This window comes from Notolepis coatsorum (assembly GCF_963971535.1).
Source record: "Notolepis coatsorum genome assembly, chromosome: 1".
Taxonomy (NCBI): domain Eukaryota; kingdom Metazoa; phylum Chordata; class Actinopteri; order Aulopiformes; family Paralepididae; genus Notolepis; species Notolepis coatsorum.
Window position 1 is genome coordinate 472,718 of NC_140165.1, and position 19,566 is coordinate 492,283.

General features: G+C 45.0%; 1 protein-coding gene across 1 annotated transcript in view; it reads right to left on the minus strand.

The window, feature by feature from the left end:
* Positions 1 to 3,116: 3,116 nt before the first annotated feature.
* LOC311240018 (GDP-Man:Man(3)GlcNAc(2)-PP-Dol alpha-1,2-mannosyltransferase-like) overlaps positions 3,117 to 19,566 on the minus strand; it is a 29,120-nt gene continuing 12,670 nt past the window's right edge. Inside the window, exons 5-7 of the mRNA XM_084328511.1 lie at positions 18,301 to 18,579; positions 12,605 to 12,854; positions 3,117 to 3,419 (exon numbers count right to left, since the gene is read on the minus strand). Of these exons, the coding sequence (XP_084184637.1) occupies positions 3,136 to 3,419; positions 12,605 to 12,854; positions 18,301 to 18,579 (813 nt within the window). The 3' untranslated portion in view covers positions 3,117 to 3,135. The remainder of the gene's footprint in view (positions 3,420 to 12,604; positions 12,855 to 18,300; positions 18,580 to 19,566) is intronic.

A 19,566-nucleotide genomic window follows, 5' to 3' on the forward strand; every position in this document is an offset into this window, starting at 1 on the left:
ATAGGGACAAAATGCCAATGGATTAAGTATAATATGCGTCGCAGCCTATTACTAGCCTTCCAGGAATTACCCTAGACCACTCTAAAACTATACTTATATTCACCACGGTATAAAACGAGAATGTATGGATGGAAAAAATATTCCTTTTTCACATCTTGAACGATAGATATACTCAATGTCAAATGGGCCATAGTATTGCATATATAGCTATAATATTTAAATAGTTATAGCCCTGCACACAAGGTGAGCGACTCCCACCGTTTACAGCACTGGCGGTAGCTGCTACAGGATGAGGCTAATGCGTGGCAGAGAAAGAGTTAATGACGCATGGTAGCGCCTACTGCAGAGGAGACCCCTGCCTGGGGTTCTACGCCTGGTCCTACTTCCGGAGAGGCCCCTGCCTGGGGTTCTACGCTTGGTCCTACTGCCGGAGAGACCATCCCTGCCTGGGGTTCTACGCCTGGTCCTACTTCCGGAGAGGCCCCTGCCTGGGGTTCTACGCCTGGTCCTACTGCCGGAGAGACCACCCCTGCCTGGGGTTCTACGCCTGGTCCTACTGCCGGAGAGACCACCCCTGCCTGGGGTTCTACGCCTGGTCCTACTGCCGGAGAGACCATCCCTGCCTGGGGTTCTACGCCTGGTCCTACTGCCGGAGAGACCATCCCTGTCTGGGGTTCTACGCCTGGTCCTACTGCCGGAGAGACCATCCCTGCCTGGGGTTCTACGCCTGGTCCTACTGCCGGAGAGACCATCCCTGCCTGGGGTTCTATGCCTGGTCCTACTGCCGGAGAGGCCCGTCTGGGGTTCTACGCCTGGTCCTACTGCCGGAGAGACCACCCCTGCCCGGGGTTCTACTTCTTTTTTTAATTTTTTTTATGTTTGCTCCGTCATGTCCCCTGCCCCGCTCTCTGAAAATGTTTTCCCCCACTGCCTGGCTGGTCGCCGGGTGGCTCCCGTGGAGGGGGGGGGGGGGGGGGTACTGTGAGGGCTGGGTAAGGACTGCATGCTGCCGAACATTCTACCTCACGCACCTGAGAGTGGTTGGCAATCAGCTCGTCGGGAGACTACTAGTACTGCTGGTTGCCTTCCACTCATTGCCAGGTCGTTCTGTATGCCATCAACCGCTGCGCTTCTGGTGAGACATCGTCTTCGCTCTCAATTAGGTAGGCCTGAAAAAAGTGCAGTAGTCCAGACGTGATGAGACAAAAGCATGAATCAGGGTTTCAGCATCAGCCAGAGTTAAAATGGGGCGAATTTTTGCGATATTACGAAGATGGAAGAATGCAATTTGTGAAATTTTTTATATGTGCATTAAATGAGAGGGAGGAATCAAAAATGACTCCGAGGCTGTTCGCCACGGGCACAGTTCTAGGTACGAAACGAGGAGGAGTAAATATGCACAATATAAGAACAATGACCAGAGACAGAGTTATAATAATAACCGGAATTTATTAAATGCGCGCTAGCTAGACAGACATGGTGTACCTGACACAGAGTCTATCTACCATGTACCTGACACATAGTCTATCTACCATGTACCTGACCACCTACACTCAGTTTATTAATGTTTTTATTACCATTCAGGATGTAGTGGAGGATAAACCTCCTAGACTCAGTTTATTAATGTTTTTATTACCATTCAGGATGTAGTCATGGAGGATAAACCACCTAGACTCAGTTCATATGTGAAATTCATTCATTCACCTCTTTGAAACTCTCATCAAAGGCTTATATCGACGATCAATGACAATTGTCTGCTCTCATTCCAGTCTCTTTATTTATTACATTCATCATCAGTATCAAAAATACCTCCTTCACATTTTAGGGGTAGAACTTTTCAAACATAAACAACGTAAACATTCTATAATGGGCCCAGTTCTACCTCCCAGCTGCGACGTCTGCTAACACGACAGCTAACACCAAACACAAACCTGGACCCAAAGTGTTTTTTTTTTAGAACCACAGTGGTTCTCAAAGTGGGGCCTGGGGACCCCCTGGGGGTCATTGAAAGGGATTTCGGGGGGGGGGGGGGTTCTCCAGCTAAATGAAGATAAGAAACACAATTACAGAATGTATGACTATTCGGGTCCAATGTTTCACGTTCTCCTCTCGTTTTCTCGCCGTCAACAACAGTAGATGCAGAATTCTATAACACAACAATAAGCGTGACCAGACGGAAGGGGGCTGGGACAAACTCAAAACGCCCTAACCCAACTCAACACCTCCTATCTGAAAATGTCACTTTTTTTTTTTTTATACACTTTTTCTCCTTATTTTCTATTTTTTCTCCCATCCCAATTTCGTATCGCCAATTCTTCCCTCCCCTGTCTTGAACGTTGCTAGACTATGCCTCCCACTGGTCGGCTGTAGTGAGGATAGAAGCCTTGCATCACGTGTCCCCTCCGGTACACGAGGAGGCAGCCTGTCGCATCTTTTCACCAGACAGCGCGGACTCTCAGTGGCAAGGAGTAACCGACCTGTAGGAGTCGCTGCCCACAACATCCGATCCCCACCCATCGACTTCCACCCGCTACCTCTGTCAATTGAGATAGTATGACGACTGGACCAAGCCGCAGGCAATGCTGACACCGGGATTCGAGGCCGGAGTCTCTTGCATTGGTGACGAGCGCAATCTCCGCTACGCCACCCAGCCGCCCTTGAAAATGTCACTTTTTTTAAGAGGAAGGGGGAGGGAGGAGGGGGGAGATGGTCAGTCGTTTGCTTATGTGAAATATGGGGACATTACATAGACTTGCATACATGCATTCTGTAACTAACCTTAACCATCCCACTACAACACGTAACTAACCTTAACCATCCCACTAAGTCAGGATCTCTCTCTCTCTCTCTCTCTCTCTCTCTCTCTCTCTCTCTCTCTCTCTCTCTCTCTCTCTCTCTCTCTCTCTCTCTCTCTCTCTCTCTCTCTCTCTCTCTCTCTCTCTCTCTCTCTCTCTCTCTCTCTCTCTCTCTCTCTCTCTCTCTCTCTCTCTCTCTCTCCCTCTCTCTCCCTCTCTCTCCCTCTCTCTCCCTCTCTCTCCCTCTCTCTCCCTCTCTCTCTCTCTCTCTCCCTCTCTCTCTCTCTCTCTCTCTCCCTCTCTCTCCCTCTCTCTCCCTCTCTCTCCCTCTCCCTCTCCCTCATCGCGCTAGCGTTGCCATGATGGGCTCCATCGCTGCCAGGAAGCAGGCCTCAAACTCCTGGTCCGAGAAGCGGCCCACTGACTGGCGCGCGTTGCGTCTGATCTCCATCCGGTCGCTCGGCGACAGAGCCAGGATGCGCTCCAGGGTCTCCGCGTAGCCGTCCTCGTCGTCTGCCAGGAAGCCCGTCTGGCCCCCCTCGTAGGGCACCACGATATCCAGCTTGGGACCGCCGGACTTGTGGGCCAGCATCACCTTTCCTGCAGCCATACACTCCACCACTCCTGGGGAGAGGAGAGGAGAGGAAGAGAGGAGAGGAGAGGAGAGGAGAGGAGAGGAGAGGAGAGGAGAGGAGAGGAGAGGAGAGGAGAGGAGAGGAGAGTTAATCTTAGGTTTTCAGAGGAACAATCTAAAGATGGTAAGTTAGAGTGTTGTGTTCATTCATAGTTAAAGACAGTAGAGGTTGAGTACTTTATTATCTAAAGATGGTAAGTTAGAGTGTTGTGTTCATTCATAGTTAAAGACAGTAGAGGTTGAGTACTTTATCATCTAAAGATGGTAAGTTAGAGTGTTGTGTTCATTCATAGTTAGACAGTAGAGGTTGAGTACTTTATTATCTAAAGATGGTGAGTTAGAGTGTTGTGTTCATTCATAGTTAAAGACAGTAGAGGTTGAGTACTTTATCATCTAAAGATGGTAAGTTAGAGTGTTGTGTTCATTCATAGTTAAAGACAGTAGAGGTTGAGTACTTTATCATCTAAAGATGGTGAGTTAGAGTGTTGTGTTCACTCATAGTTAAAGACAGTAGAGGTTGAGTACTTTATCATCTAAAGATGGTAAGTTAGAGTGTTGTGTTCATTCATAGTTAAAGACAGTAGAGGCTGAGTACTTTATCATCTAAAGATGGTAAGTTAGAGTGTTGTGTTCATTCATAGTTAAAGACAGTAGAGGCTGAGTACTTTATCATCTAAAGATGGTGAGTTAGTGTGTTGTGTTCATTCATAGTTAAAGACAGTAGAGGCTGAGTACTTTATCATCTAAAGATGGTGAGTTAGTGTGTTGTGTTCATTCATAGTTAAAGACAGTAGAGGTTGAGTACTTTATTCCTCTTGGTTTTGCTCGTTGCGTTTGTTTGTTGTTTGTTTCACTGGATATTCATAGTTATAGTCATGTGACCTGGAGGGCAAACCACTGGACACGCCATAGAACTGCATCACAGGTCTATAAATTAAATGACTACGCTTTGGTCACTTGCGATCCATATACAGCACCCTTGCCAGAGCACCAGGTGGCGCCAGAGCTTGCTTTGCCCCCCAGGTGGGCGTTCCTACAAGGATGTGATATCACTACTGCTGGCCTCCACACCAGGCTGCGTGTTGCTTTCTAACAGCGGAGCAGTGCAAGAATGTGACAATGTGACCATGTGACCGCGGCAGCGCGAGAGAGCGACAGTGCGGAAATAGGCTGTCTATTGCCATTCTCTAAGACAAACTCTAACCTTAACCAGCTCCTTAACAGCGCCTAAACTTAACCGTTCTAACCTTAACCAACTCCGAAACAATGCCTAACCTTAACCTTAACCATGCCTAACCTTAACCGGCGAAAGAATACACGTTAAAAAAAAAATTGATGGGATTCGAACTTGTCAACAACGGACCGCAGGACCGCTGCGCTGCCAGGTGAGCTGAGCTTCGAATGAAAATCATGGCGGATTAGGGCTACATAATGCCGCAAGCTCTGCCGCTTCTGCGGTTGCCGCGCCTGCCGCGGGGCGTGTCGCAGCCAATCAGGGAAAACGCGGAAGCAACGGCAGCACTGCTCCGCTGTTAATAAGCAATAGGCCACCAGGCTCTGCCAAGAGAGGTCTGGAGAAATTATAATAATTTACTAAACTCCAACCCGCACATCTAATCAGACCAAAACAAAGCACAATGCCAAGCGGGGCTCTTTTGCCCTAGAACTCGCTGTTTGACAGTATTACAGATTCTAGCTTTAACACTTTGCATGCCACGCCCGAGATTATTCGGGTTTACCCCCTGTGGGTTCAATGCCCACACCCGAGAATATTCGTTTTATTCGTTTTAATTTTTTTATTAGCGATCTGAAATCATATTGCATCAAGCGAGTCTGCCGTTGGACATTCAGCTGCCTCAGGCGCTCAGATGTGAAAAAAGCGCCCCCTATCGTCTCCCAGATGGTAATTCACCCTTTTGGATTGAACTCAATGAAAATGAATGAGAAAAAAAAACCCGGAATCCACGTTTTACTTCTCACTCATGCAACCGCCGTCGACCAGCTTCATGTTAGACTCTCGGAGCAGCGGGGAATATGTGTTTTTTTTTTTTAAACTTTATTTTTTAGCGTTTATCGCTTTTCTGGTCAAGCATGACCGACAGATACAGGGTGAAACGGGATATAGAACAGGGGAAGACATTCGGCAAATGACGGCGGGTCCGGGAATCGAACTCGGAGTCAACCAGAACCGTGACGCAGCACGGCTCCTCCCGACGCAGAAATAGCGCCGAGATACGCGGTGAGCTACTGGAGCCCCCGGGGAATATGTGTTTTACAGTATACTCGGTGGATCAATAAACATATCGATTTTTCCGAATGGCGATCGGGAATTGGAATAAACCATTTGGATACCATCTGATCTCAGGTAAGGAATCTATGTTATCAGTATTAGGATAATCAGACTCGTTTTCACAGAGATATAAGCTTTTATGTGATTGTGTGTTATCGCTGTTTGACTGTGCGCGCCGTCAGGAAATAAGAGACTCGATTTTCGGCTCGCCGCAAGAGCGTGCGTGCGTACACATATACTATCGTAGGGCTGGGCGATATGGCCAAAAACGTTATCGCGATAAAATTATAAAATTATTTTCCTATAACTAGATATCGATAATTATCGTCGATATAATGTCTGTCAAGTTTAATTAACTTCTTATGCCCGGCGCCGATGGACGGGCTATTACTAGACTTGTTTTTCTGCTGCGAATGTCTCGAGTTGATGTCGTCATCAGTCCGCGCACGTTAGCAGTTAGCCAGAGCGAGCAGTGTATCCCATGACAATGTACTAAATATCCCTAAAATACTCTGTTCCGCCCCAATACATTGCAACGACGTCCACCGTATACCACACACTACTATAACCGTGGCATCAGAATTCACGCCACACACACACTCGGCACGTAAATATATAAAATAGCGCCGTGCAAGCTAATTATCCTAGCCAGCCAAACTATACAATTGCGCCGTGCAAGCTAATTATCCTAGCCAGCCATATTTCCAATGTACTAAATATCCCTAAAATACTCTCTTCCGCCCCAATACATTGCAACGACGTCCACCGTATACCACACACTACTATAACCGTGGCATCAGAATTCACGCCACACACATACTCGGCACGTAAATATATAAAATAGCGCCGTGCAAGCTAATTATCCTCGCCAGCCTTGAGTCCTACCTCCCTACCCAGAGGTGCAGCGCGGGTCTCCTTCGCTCTCGGCCATCTCCTTCACTGATTGGTTGTTAGTGCGTGTGCTCATATCCAAGCTTGGAAAATCGATATATCGAAACTTTGCGACCACGTTTCATGTTTAATTCGAGGAAATAATTTATCGCGATAGTTATCATTATCGTTTTATCGCCCAGCCCTATACTATCGATAATCTAGCGTTTATTTGAAAACGATTCATGACATGGCCGAACAATGACAACGTTCTAGAATATTCCAGTAAAAGGCGATTATCATGGAATGTGTTTTTTCTGTGAAATCGAGTGATTTTCAAAATGCTAGAAAACGGAAATGAAGCGATAAAAAAACAATCTTCCATGACAATGTTGACTGGAAAATGAGTCTTTGATAAGCGACGGGCAGATTAGACACATAGCCATAATTTAAAACATAGATTAGGCAATATTAACGTTAACATTGGAGTGGATGTGGGCATTCAAGGGACTAATAAGAAATTACACTTGGGCAGTGAAAGTGTTTGTCGTTAGTTCATGCCGACCTTTGAATGCCACCAACGCTATATAGCGTTTGTTTGTCGTATTTTTTTTTATTGGCGATTTTAATTCATATTTCATCAATCGAGCCTCAGGTTAGTGCTGCAGTCTCTCTGAGCTCAATTGGGAAGATACCGCCCCCTATCGTCTCTCCCTGTGTAACTGCACCCCATTAGTTTAGACTGATGAAGGGGGGGGGGGCCAGTTTCCTCATTTAACTTTTCCGTCAAGCCAACTGAAGAGACCAAGTGATCGCCGGCCCCAGAACAGCGTGGATTATGTATTTCCAGAACCCAACGCTGAATCAATAAACGCGATCGATATTTGGAATGGCGATCAGGAATTGGAATAATCTTTTTGGATAACATCTGATCTGAGGTAAGGAATGTATTTGACCAGTCTTGGGATAATCAGAGCTTTTTTCACAGATATATCAACGTGTCCCATATGTGTGTGTGTGTGTGTGTGTGTGTGCGTGCGATCAGGAAATGAGAGAATCGATATTTCAGCCCACTTCTATAGCGTGCATAAATACACATATACTATCGATAATCTAGCGTTTATTTGAAAACGATTCATAAATAGGCCGAAAAATTACAACGTTTGTGTGTATGGCAGAATATTCCAGTAAATGCCATTTATCACGGAATCTTTATATTTTCCTGAAAAACGAGGGCTTTTCAAAATGCTATAAAACGGAAATGAAGCGTTTAAAAAACAATCCGTTTCGACAATGTTGACTGCAAATAAGTCATTGATAAGCGACGGGCAGATTAGACACATAAATCATAATTTAAGAGATTATGCGTTCACAACGCTATCATTGGAGTGGGTGCTGGCATTTAACCACGTTTTACCATGTTCACCAGTGGTAAACAAAGTGTTAATGCTGTGGACTAATAGCTTGGTGTTTATTGACTGAATCACTCTGTTGCGTTTGCAGACCAGTTACCCTTCCTTCTTTCTTTCTTTCTCTCTTTCTTTCTCTTTCTTTTGTTGTTGATGGAATCAAATTGAGAGAATGGCCTTTTGTGTGACATACCTTGAAATGTCATACTTTTAACTGGATGATCTAAGCCAGTCTACCTATATTATGATCAGATGTCATTCTTATACATTGTATTAAACCTATGACCACATGTCATTCTTCTAAAACTTTGACCAGTCACCTGGTTCTTTTAGCGTTTATCGCTTTTTCTTCGCATTCATACTTGGTCAAGTTCGACCGACAGAAGCAGGCTGAAAGGGTTCAGATGGGGGGGGAAAGACACTCTGGGAAAGGCACGGCTGCCGTCCGGGATTCGAACGCGCTCAGCCCCAGATCCGCGCGAGCACAGCGCTGAAATAGCACTCGCGGTACGTGGTGAGCTACTGGAGCTCCCAACCACATGTCATTCTTATGTTATTGTATTTAAACCTATGACCACATGTCATTCTTATGTTATTAATTATATTATACCTATGATCAGATGTCACTTATATTTTATTATTATACCTATGATCAGATGTCATTCTTATATTTTATTATATTAAACATATGACCACATGTAATTCTTATGTTATTGTATTAAACCTATGATCAGATGTCATTCTTATATATTATTATATTAAACCTATGATCAGATGTCATTTTTATTTTAAATGTATTGTTATTGATCTTTTTCCCCCTCCATTTTCCTCCGATTTTCTCCCATCCCAATGTTAGTCGTTATGCCAATTCCCAATCCCCTTCCTGGTCGCTGCGCACTTACCCCCCACAGTCGGTCTGGGAGAGTGGAGGCTATCACGTGCTTCCTCCGACACACGTCCAGCCAATCAACCGCTTCTTTTCACCTGGCAGCGCGGATTCTCATTGAGAGGGTGTAGCGTGTGGAAGGATCACACTATCCCACTCAAGTCCTATCCGCGCTTAGCAGGCGCCCCGACCGAACTGTAGGAGTCGCTGTTTACAACGACCCGGACCCACCCCGCCAGCTTCTCCCACCCTCTAATACTGCCAATTGTATTAGTGTGAACGGCCAGCCAAGCTGGTGACAACCCCGGAGCTGTGAGCTGGATTCGAACAGGCGAATCTAGCCGCTCCGGGGTTTGGTGACGAACGCAATCTCCGTTACGCCACCTGACTGCCGATCAGATGTCATTCTTATATTAAACCTATGATCAGATGTCATTCTGATACACTATTATATTAAACCTATGATCAGATGTCATTCTGATACATTATTATATTAAACCTCTATGATCAGATTTTGTTCTTATATATTATTATATTAAACCTATGATCAGATTTTGTTCTTATATATTATTATATTAAACCTATGATCAGATGTTGTTCTTATCTATTATTTTATTAAACCTATGATCAGATGTCGTTCTTATCTATTATTGTATTAAACCTATGATCCGATGTTCTTATATATTATATTAAACCTATGATCAGACGTTGTTCTTATATATTATTTTATATTAAACCTATGAACAGATGTTGTTCTTATCTATTATTGTATTAAACCTATGATCCGATGTTCTTATATATTATTTTATATTAAACCTATGATCAGATGTCGTTCTTAATACATTCTCTCACACTTCAGGTCAATGAAATACTAGTGAAATGAAACCCATTTAGCTGGTGACCCCTGTGTTCCCCCATCTAACAACAACACAGGTGATAGGACGGTGAGAGGTACCTATCTAACACAGGTGATAGGACAGTGAGAGGTACCTATCTAACAACAACACAGGTGATAGGACAGTGAGAGGTACCTATCTAACAACAACACAGGTGATAGGACAGTGAGAGGTACCTATCTAACAACAACACAGGTGATAGGACGGTGAGAGGTACCTATCTAACAACACAGGTGATAGGACAGTGAGAGGTACCTATCTAACAACAACACAGGTGATAGGACAGTGAGAGGTACATATCTAACAACAACACAGGTGATAGGACAGTGAGAGGTACCTATCTAACAACAACACAGGTGATAGGACAGTGAGAGGTACCTATCTAACAACAACACAGGTGATAGGACAGTGAGAGGTACCTATCTAACAACAACAGGTGATAGGACAGTGAGAGGTACATATCTAACAACAACACAGGTGATAGGACAGTGAGAGGTACCTATCTAACAACACGGGTGATAGGACAGTGAGAGGTACCTATCTAACAACAACACAGGTGATAGGACAGTGAGAGGTACCTATCTAACAACAACACAGGTGATAGGACAGTGAGAGGTACCTATCTAACAACAACACAGGTGATAGGACAGTGAGAGGTACCTATCTAACAACACAGGTGATAGGACAGTGAGAGGTACCTATCTAACAACAACAACAGGTGATAGGACAGTGAGAGGTACCTATCTAACAACAACACAGGTGATAGGACAGTGAGAGGTACCTATCTAACAACACAGGTGATAGGACAGTGAGAGGTACCTATCTAACAACAACACAAGTGATAGGGCAGTGAGAGGTACCTATCTAACAACAACACAGGTGATAGGACAGTGAGAGGTACCTATCTAACAACACAGGTGATAGGACAGTGAGAGGTACCTATCTAACAACACAGGTGATAGGACAGTGAGAGGTACCTATCTAACAACAACAGGTGATAGGACAGTGAGAGGTACCTATCTAACAACAACACATGTGATAGGACAGTGAGAGGTACCTATCTAACAACAACACAGGTGATAGGACAGTGAGAGGTACCTATCTAACAACAACAACAGGTGATAGGACAGTGAGAGGTACCTATCTAACAACAACACAGGTGATAGGACAGTGAGAGGTACCTATCTAACAACACAGGTGATAGGACAGTGAGAGGTACCTATCTAACAACAACACAGGTGATAGGACAGTGAGAGGTACCTATCTAACAACACAGGTGATAGGACAGTGAGAGGTACCTATCTAACAACAACAACAGGTGATAGGACAGTGAGAGGTGAATGAATGAATGAATGAAAACTTTATTTAACAGATTGCAGAATGGGTACAATACAGTACGGCTCAATACATACAATTGTTAAGGGGATGCAGACCTGAGAAAGACGTTTGTCTTGTTTCCATCAGGGTCCCCCATCAGGTACCTATCTAACAACAACACAGGTGATAGGACAGTGAGAGGTACCTATCCAACAACAACACAGGTGATAGGACAGTGAGAGGTACCTATCCAACAACAACACAGGTGATAGGACAGTGAGAGGTACCTATCTAACAACAACACAGGTGATAGGACAGTGAGAGGTACCTATCTAACAACACAGGTGATAGATAGGACAGGGTGAAAGGTACCTATCTAACAACACAGGTGATAGATAGGACAGGGTGAAAGGTACCTATCCAACAACACAGGTGATAGATAGGACAGGGTGAAAGGTACCTATCTAACAACACAGGTGATAGATAGGACAGGGTGAAAGGTACCTATCCAACAACACAGGTGATAGATAGGACAGGGTGAAAGGTACCTATCTAACAACAACACAGGTGATAGATAGGACAGGGTGAAAGGTACCTATCTAACAACAACACAGGTGATAGGACAGTGAGAGGTACCTATCTAACAACAACACAGGTGATAGGACAGGGTGAAAGGTACCTATCTAACAACACAGGTGATAGATAGGACAGGGTGAGAGGTACCTATCTAACAACACAGGTGATAGATAGGACAGGGTGAAAGGTACCTATCTAACAACACAGGTGATAGATAGGACAGTGAGAGGTACCTATCTAACAACACAGGTGATAGATAGGACAGGGTGAAAGGTACCTATCCAACAACAACACAGGTGATAGATAGGACAGGGTGAAAGGTACCTATCTAACAACAACACAGGTGATAGATAGGACAGGGTGAAAGGTACCTATCTAACAACAACACATGTGATAGATAGGACAGGGTGAAAGGTACCTATCTAACAACACAGGTGATAGATAGGACAGGGTGAAAGGTACCTATCTAACAACAACACAGGTGATAGATAGGACAGGGTGAAAGGTACCTATCTAACAACAACACAGGTGATAGATAGGACAGGGTGAAAGGTACCTATCTAACAACAACACAGGTGATAAGATAGGACAGTGAGAGGTACCTATCTAACAACAACACAGGTGATAGATAGGACAGGGTGAAAGGTACCTATCTAACAACAACACAGGTGATAGATAGGACAGGGTGAAAGGTACCTATCTAACAACAACACAGGTGATAGATAGGACAGGGTGAAAGGTACCTATCTAACAACAACACAGGTGATAGATAGGACAGGGTGAAAGGTACCTATCTAACAACAACACAGGTGATAGATAGGACAGGGTGAAAGGTACCTATCTAACAACAACACAGGTGATAGATAGGACAGGGTGAAAGGTACCTATCTAACAACAACACAGGTGATAGATAGGACAGGGTGAAAGGTACCTATGCCAAAGTGCTCGTTCCACATGGTGTGCAGCCCCACGGTGGCCCCGGCCAGCTGCCTCTTCAGCTCCTCGAAGGGCACGTCCACCTTGAACTGCACCCTGTCGGCCACGCCCAGCTCAGCGCACAGCCCCCGCAGCATCAGCACGCGCTCCTCGTCCTCCGGGTTCCTGCAGCCGCCGATCAGCACCAGCCTCACCGGCGCCGCCGCCGCGCCCCTCCGGTCCGCCAGCTTCTTAAAGGCCCGGATCTGCGTCCGGAATCAGGGACGTGCGCACAGGACTTTAGAGGGGGGGCAGGTGCTCAAAGGCTGAAAAGGGCACTGGGCCTGTGTGCTATTTTTGGGGGGTTTTGGTGATCAAATATTGAACTATAATAATAATCAGTGCAGGAGCTCACTTATCCTTGAAAGACACTTTTATCACTGACTTAAAAGGCCCATACATCTCCATAAATGTTCAGGGCGGAGGGAATAAGTGCTTACCCTACAGACCCCAAGAAGTGCTGTATATTCTGTATTGTATGGCGTCCGTCCACGTATATATACAGGTTTTGAAAAAGCGCGATGTGGACCAGAGCCACGAGTATATACGTGACGAGTTGTTATTTTTTTTATTCCTTATTTATAGCGCTTCTTAGGTACCAGATCCACTACCAGCATCTTTACAGATATTTGATTTTCGAAACATGCAGTACCGGCCAAACCCGCTTAGGGGCGCCATCGCTCCACTGCAGTATCATTGTGAATTTTTTAATTTTTTTTTAAAGTACAGTCCTGTGGGCGACTGTAGTTCATAGTTCATAGAACATAGTTCCCTGATCCCAGCCGAACATCCTCCATCTTGGATTAGTTTGCCGAGCGTTTTTTTCAGCGTGGCATAATGGGATTTATGATTAGCCAATGTGCATATCGATCTACCAGAATCCGATGAGTGGTGAGGAAATGCTGCCGGCGATCACATGGCCTGACGGTAGGATAATATTACCCCAAATTACAGCTGGATTGGACATTGTTTTATAACGGAACGTGATTGGTCAATGAAAATGCTATATTGAACGCACACTGTATTGCAAATCAATAATAGTAATCTGCGTTCCCCGCCGCCCCCATTTCATCCATAGATGCTCTGTAATAGTCCGGATGCTACGCAGTTTGTTTTATTTCATTCGTATATATACAGCAGAAATGGCGTTTGATATAACGGCGCCAACGTTTAGCCTATTATCTAAGCTCCCGGGAAAAAAGCCTAGACGAAAAGTGTGTTATACCTTATATTCACGACGCTATAAAATGACAACCAACCGATGGATTTTTATTTTCTTTAAGCCATTATGAAGGCACGGTTTATGCACTCGAGTGACAATGAGAATGGACAGATAGCAATACTATAAATGATATATAAAGCTCTTTGAAAGTACATCGGTTTGTAAACAAACCTCTGTCCTCTGGCACCATATTAGACGGCGGCGAACGGTCGTCAAAGTGTTATCAATATAAATGCATTTTTTATTCCAATCGCGATTTTTTTTACCCATTTAGACCGGATGCTGCATGTGTGCGTTTATACCTTTAACACTTTCAGTGCCCAGCAGGGGGCGCACATTTAGTGCTTGAATGACCACCATCCACTTCAATGTTAGCATTAATATCGCCTAATCTATGTTTTAAATTATGGCTATGTGTCTAATCTGCCCGTCGCTTATCAATGACTCATTTTCCAGTCAACATTGTCGAAGCGGATTGTTTTTTTATCGGTTCATTTCCGTTTTATAGCATTTTGAAAAGCCCTCGTTTTCACAACAACAAAAAAAATATTCCATGATAATCGCCCTGTACTGTAATATTCTAGAACGTTGTCATTTTTCTGCCTATTTATGAATCGTTTTCAAATAAACGCTAGATTATCGATAGTATATGTGTACGTGTGCACGCTGGTGCCGCGAGCTGAAAATCGATTATCTCAGTTCCTGATCGCTCTTACAGTCAAACAGCCATATCACATTATAGGGGAAAAGCTTATATCTCCGTGAAAACAGGTCTGATTATCCTAAGACTGGTAAAATAGATTCCTTACCTGAGATCAGATGGTATCCAAATGGATTATTCCAATTCCTGATCGCCATTCCAAAAATCGATCCTTTTATTGATCCCACGCGTATACTGTAAAACACATATTACACACTGTGCTGAAGGTCCAGAATGAATCTGATCGGCTCCGGATACATGCGTGAGAAGTAAAATGTGGATTCCGGAGTTTTTTTTTCTCATCCATTTTCATTGAGTCCAATCCAAAATGGTGCATTACCATCTGGGAGACGATAGGGGGCGCTTTTCTCACATCCGAGCGCCTGAACGTTGTTAGGCCATGCCTCCCACAAGCCGGCTGCAATGTGGACTAAGCCTTACATCACGTGTCCCCTCCGGTACTCGAGGAAGCAGCAGTCGCATCTTTTCACCGTTTGGAGGGCACGCCGCCCCGTCGCTTCCTGATTCTGCTGCGCAGGCGCACCAACCAACCTGTAGGAGTCGCTGTCCACAACGTCCGATCCCCACCCATCAGCTTCCCACCCCCTAATACTGCCAATTGTATTAGTATGAACGACAGAAGTGGATGGAGAAGCAGGTGTTACAATTCTGTTTATGGTTTCAAATAGGACTCTGGGGCTGCATTTACTATCCCTTATTAGGTTGGAGAAATAGTTTGCTCTAGAATCTATGACCATTTTATTATATTTGGCAAGCATGTCTTTCTGCAGTATCGGTACCAGCTGGCGAGTGTTCTACCGCAAGTTGTTGACGCGCTGTTCAGAGCGCTCAGCGTGCTTGCCCCCCCCGGCTCCTCCGAGTCCAGCCCTCCCCCTCACAGAGTCACAGAGAGCCGTCTTCTTCAGTTAGTAAACAAACATTTTAGCTGAAGATGGTAAATGCAGAGCCTCCGCAACTTGTGCTTGTGGATAAAGAAAGCAGCAGAAGTGCTGTTTGGAGGTACTTCGGGTTTCAAGTAAACAACGAAGGACAAGCTACAAATGCCCCAATGCTATTTGCAAGCGGTGTTATAGCAGTGCCAGCGCCGATCTCCATAAAGAAATGAAAGAGGTTCGTGACAGCTGCTCTTTCAACGTCACTGTGACTGAAGCATTAAACCATTAACTCTAGTTTAATACATGATACGTTGTCTACTGATGGCGCATAATATCAACAGCTGCTTCGTTGTAACGTTACAGCTACCAGCTGAGCTAACGTTAGCTACTGCTAGCAGTTAGCCCCCTTAGCTTAGCTGGCCACCGTTATAAATACTGCATGGAAACGGAGTAACGTTAACGTGTAAACGTTATGTCGAGGTCATACAATACTACAGTCGACATAAGGTTAACGTTACCCCGTTTCCACCAAGTGTTTAAATAGCAGCAATCTTGTTGAAAATGTAACATTACTAAAATGCTCCGAGCATAGCCTCTCTCTCTCTCTCTGTCTCTCTCCATCTACCGCTACCTCTCTCTCTCTCTCTCTCTCTCTCTACCGCTACCTCTCTCTCTCTCTCTCTATCTACCGATACCTCTCTCTCTCTCGCTTGCTCTCGTTATCTTTAAATAAAAACTGTTACTAACTGTTCAGTTTGTGAGGTACATGCAACACAGATTACAGTGTTTACATCTGTCTGCTTGAGAAAATACCATGTTCTGCATTTGCAATAAAAATGATTGAAGTGAGATGAACAGTTATTTTTAAATGTGTGATCTAAAGATAAACAAAGGGTTTTAAAAGTGTTATATTTATCTTCTCTTATAGTACCAGAGAGAAGCTGAGGAGAATCAACCAGCAACAAAAGCTAAATTTGTTAAAAAAAAAAAAAAAAAAAAAAAATTATATATATATATATATATATATATTTTTTTTTTTGGTATCGAAATGGTATCGAAGTATCGATACTTTTCAAGGTATCGTATCGAAGTCGAAATTCCAGTATCGTGACAACACTAGTCCAGAATGAGTCAAAGTGTCTGATAAAGCCGTGTCCACAAGCTGAGCTGAAATGTCGCAGCCACTGATCGGCACTGTATAGCCGACTAAAATGTTCTGAGCTCCGTCTAAGGGTGGGGATTAGACCGGAGAATGTACAGGTTTTCCCAAGGCTCTCTATCAGCACTGCCAGCGTTTCGTAATCTTTGGTGAGTTTGATGTGCCCGTATGTCTCGCGATGGTCTGCTGATTGTTTACACCTGAGGCTGACGTCATTCACTCCCACATGCACGATGACTGTATGAGCAGATGGGTAGCGCTCCACAATTGATGGGATATGTTGGATTAGATCAAGAACTTTTGCACCAGAAAAGGAGTACGAGATGCCCTTGGGAATCGAGACGTTTCTCACTATGGAATCCCCCACGAGGATATATTCGGGAGGAGAAAACAAAGAGGGCTTGCCAATACCTGCGTTAGCCTGGGGAGGTGAATGGCTAGCATCAGCTATGCTAGCTGTAGCAGCGTTATCAGCGTGCGAGGAATCGAGGGAGGCTGTGGGGGCCAGCGGGGAGCATTTTCGTGTACGCTTACCGGAGGGAGAGGGAGAGCGAGACGTAGACCGTGACCTGGAAACGTTGCTGCCGGCAGAGGTGCGTTTCCTACGTGAGGTAGCCCCATCTCCCTTCACCGTCTTGGACCAGGCAGCTATTCCAGCGGCGCTATGTGGCCGAATTGGAGAGATCTCGGGGCAGTGAGACGGTGGCGTTTTTATCGTGGAGTTGAAGATGTTCCTCATCACGTCTCAGGGGATCAGGAAACTGCGGGGTCAGCCTCCTTTTCTTTGTCTGCAATCCCTTTGTCTCCACCGAGGCCCAGGAGGATGCGGTGTGGGGCTTGCTACTTGCGGCTAGCGTTAGCCCAGGGTAGGCAGCCAGCGAAGCGGCGCCGCCACGCCGGAGGGTCCGATCTGGGGAAGCTGCTCCTTGGTTAACACCATGCTCGTCAGAAGAAGGTGATCCTGAGGCGTCTAAGTGTTCTGACAATGGAGCATAACGATTAGAGAGCAGCGGGGAGTCCATGGGGTCGAAGAGAGGAAGGGATACTTTTCTTTTCCTCCTCACAACTGTTGCCCAGGAGGAGCGAGCAGGCGAGGGGACGGCGGCCGATGGCTCCAGACTATCTAGCCGGGACAGGAGCTCAGTTTGGCGACTAAGAAGTTCCACAATGAGGTGTTCTATGGATTTAATTTCGGCCCGCACTTCTATAATGTCCGAAGTCGCGGCCATACTTCCGCGTCGGCGTCGCCAAGCCAACAAACCAGGTATGTAAACAACCTGCGAAATGTCTGGATGCTGCTTGTGTGTGGCCAAGTTTTGCAGAGAGTGGTAAAAACAGGATAAAACAGGGTACAATCGGATAAAACACTTGATAAAAACAGGCTAAAAGCACTTAAAAACGTGAGTATCAAACGTGACTGCAGCCCAATGCAGTAAACATTTCCCGGGAGCTCTTTGAAATGCGACCGACCTCCAGCTAACAGCGTTTGTCAAGTTAATGTCGTTAAAGTTAAAGTAGGCCAAGTTGCCTTCTCCCAGTGTGAATAGAGATTGTGTAGAATAATTGCATAGGTTTTAATAGCCGTTTTTAGGTCTAAATGGGTTAAGGGCACTTTTTTATGAGGCTCAAACGGGCAGGTGCTCAAGCACCCCTTGGGCTCTATGTGTGCACGTGCCTGCATCCGGTGGTCCTTCTCGGGCCTGAACTGGCCCACGGAGACGATGGAGTGGCACTTCTTCTTCTTCTGGTCGTCGTCGTCGTCCACCTCGTCCTCGTCCAGCGGCACGTCCAGGAAGGAGCGCACGTCGCAGGGCGGGTACACCACGCTGGTGCGGTTGGGCGCGCGCCACAGCGCCAGGATGTGGCCCAGCGTCCAGGAGGAGTTGACCATCACCAGGTGGCTGCAGGAGCCCGCCAGGCCGTAGAGCAGGGCGAACAGGCAGTAATACACCACCTGGAAGTAGGGATCAACGAGGGAACGAATGATGTAGGGCTGCTGTACCGAATGCTTCGAAGCTTCGATCATAATGTTGACGTTCGAATTTTAAATCAACATTCGAACTTTTTATTTTTAATTAAAAAAATATATATATGGTATATTTTTAATTTTAATATATTTTTTTATGTGTCTATTCATTGTTTAAACCAATGGGGGTTTTCTTCACAGTTGCAGTTAAAGAATAGGCTACACTAATATTATAATATTATACTATAAGACGTCACCATCACTTTCAATATTGGATTATTTATGTTGACGAAACTGTTATATTCATTAAAGAAAGTTGATTTAATAAAAGAAAAATACTCATTTAATCAGATTAATCACTTTATTCAAATTTTTGCCTATCCTTTACAAATTCTTAAAAACAAAATATATTTTAATATAAGAAAGAAAAACTAAAAATATGCTGCAAGATAGGGCTGGGCGATAAAACGATAACGATAACTATCGCGATAAATTATTTCCTCGAAATAAACATGAAACGTGGTCGCAAAGTTTCGATATATCGATTTTCCTAGCTTGGATATCAGCGCACACGCACTAACAACCAATCAGTGAAGGAGATGGCGACAGCGAAGGAGACCCGCGGTGCACCTCTGGGTAGTAAACAAGGCTGGCTAGGATCATTAGCTTGCACGCCGCTATTTTATAGTTTACGTGCGGAGTGGGTGTGTGGCATGAATTCTGAGGGTAACGGTTAGAGTAGTGTGGGGTATGCTGCGCCGCGGTGGACGTCGTTGCAATGTATTGGGGCGGAACGGAGTATTTTAGGGTGATAGTTAGTACATTGGAAACAAGGCTGGCTAGGATCATTAGCTTGCACGCCGCTATTTTATAGTTTACGTGCGGAGTGGGTGTGTGGCGTGAATTTTGATGGTAATGGTTAGAGTAGTGTGGGGTATGCAGTGAACGTCGTTGCAATGTATTGGGGCGGAACGG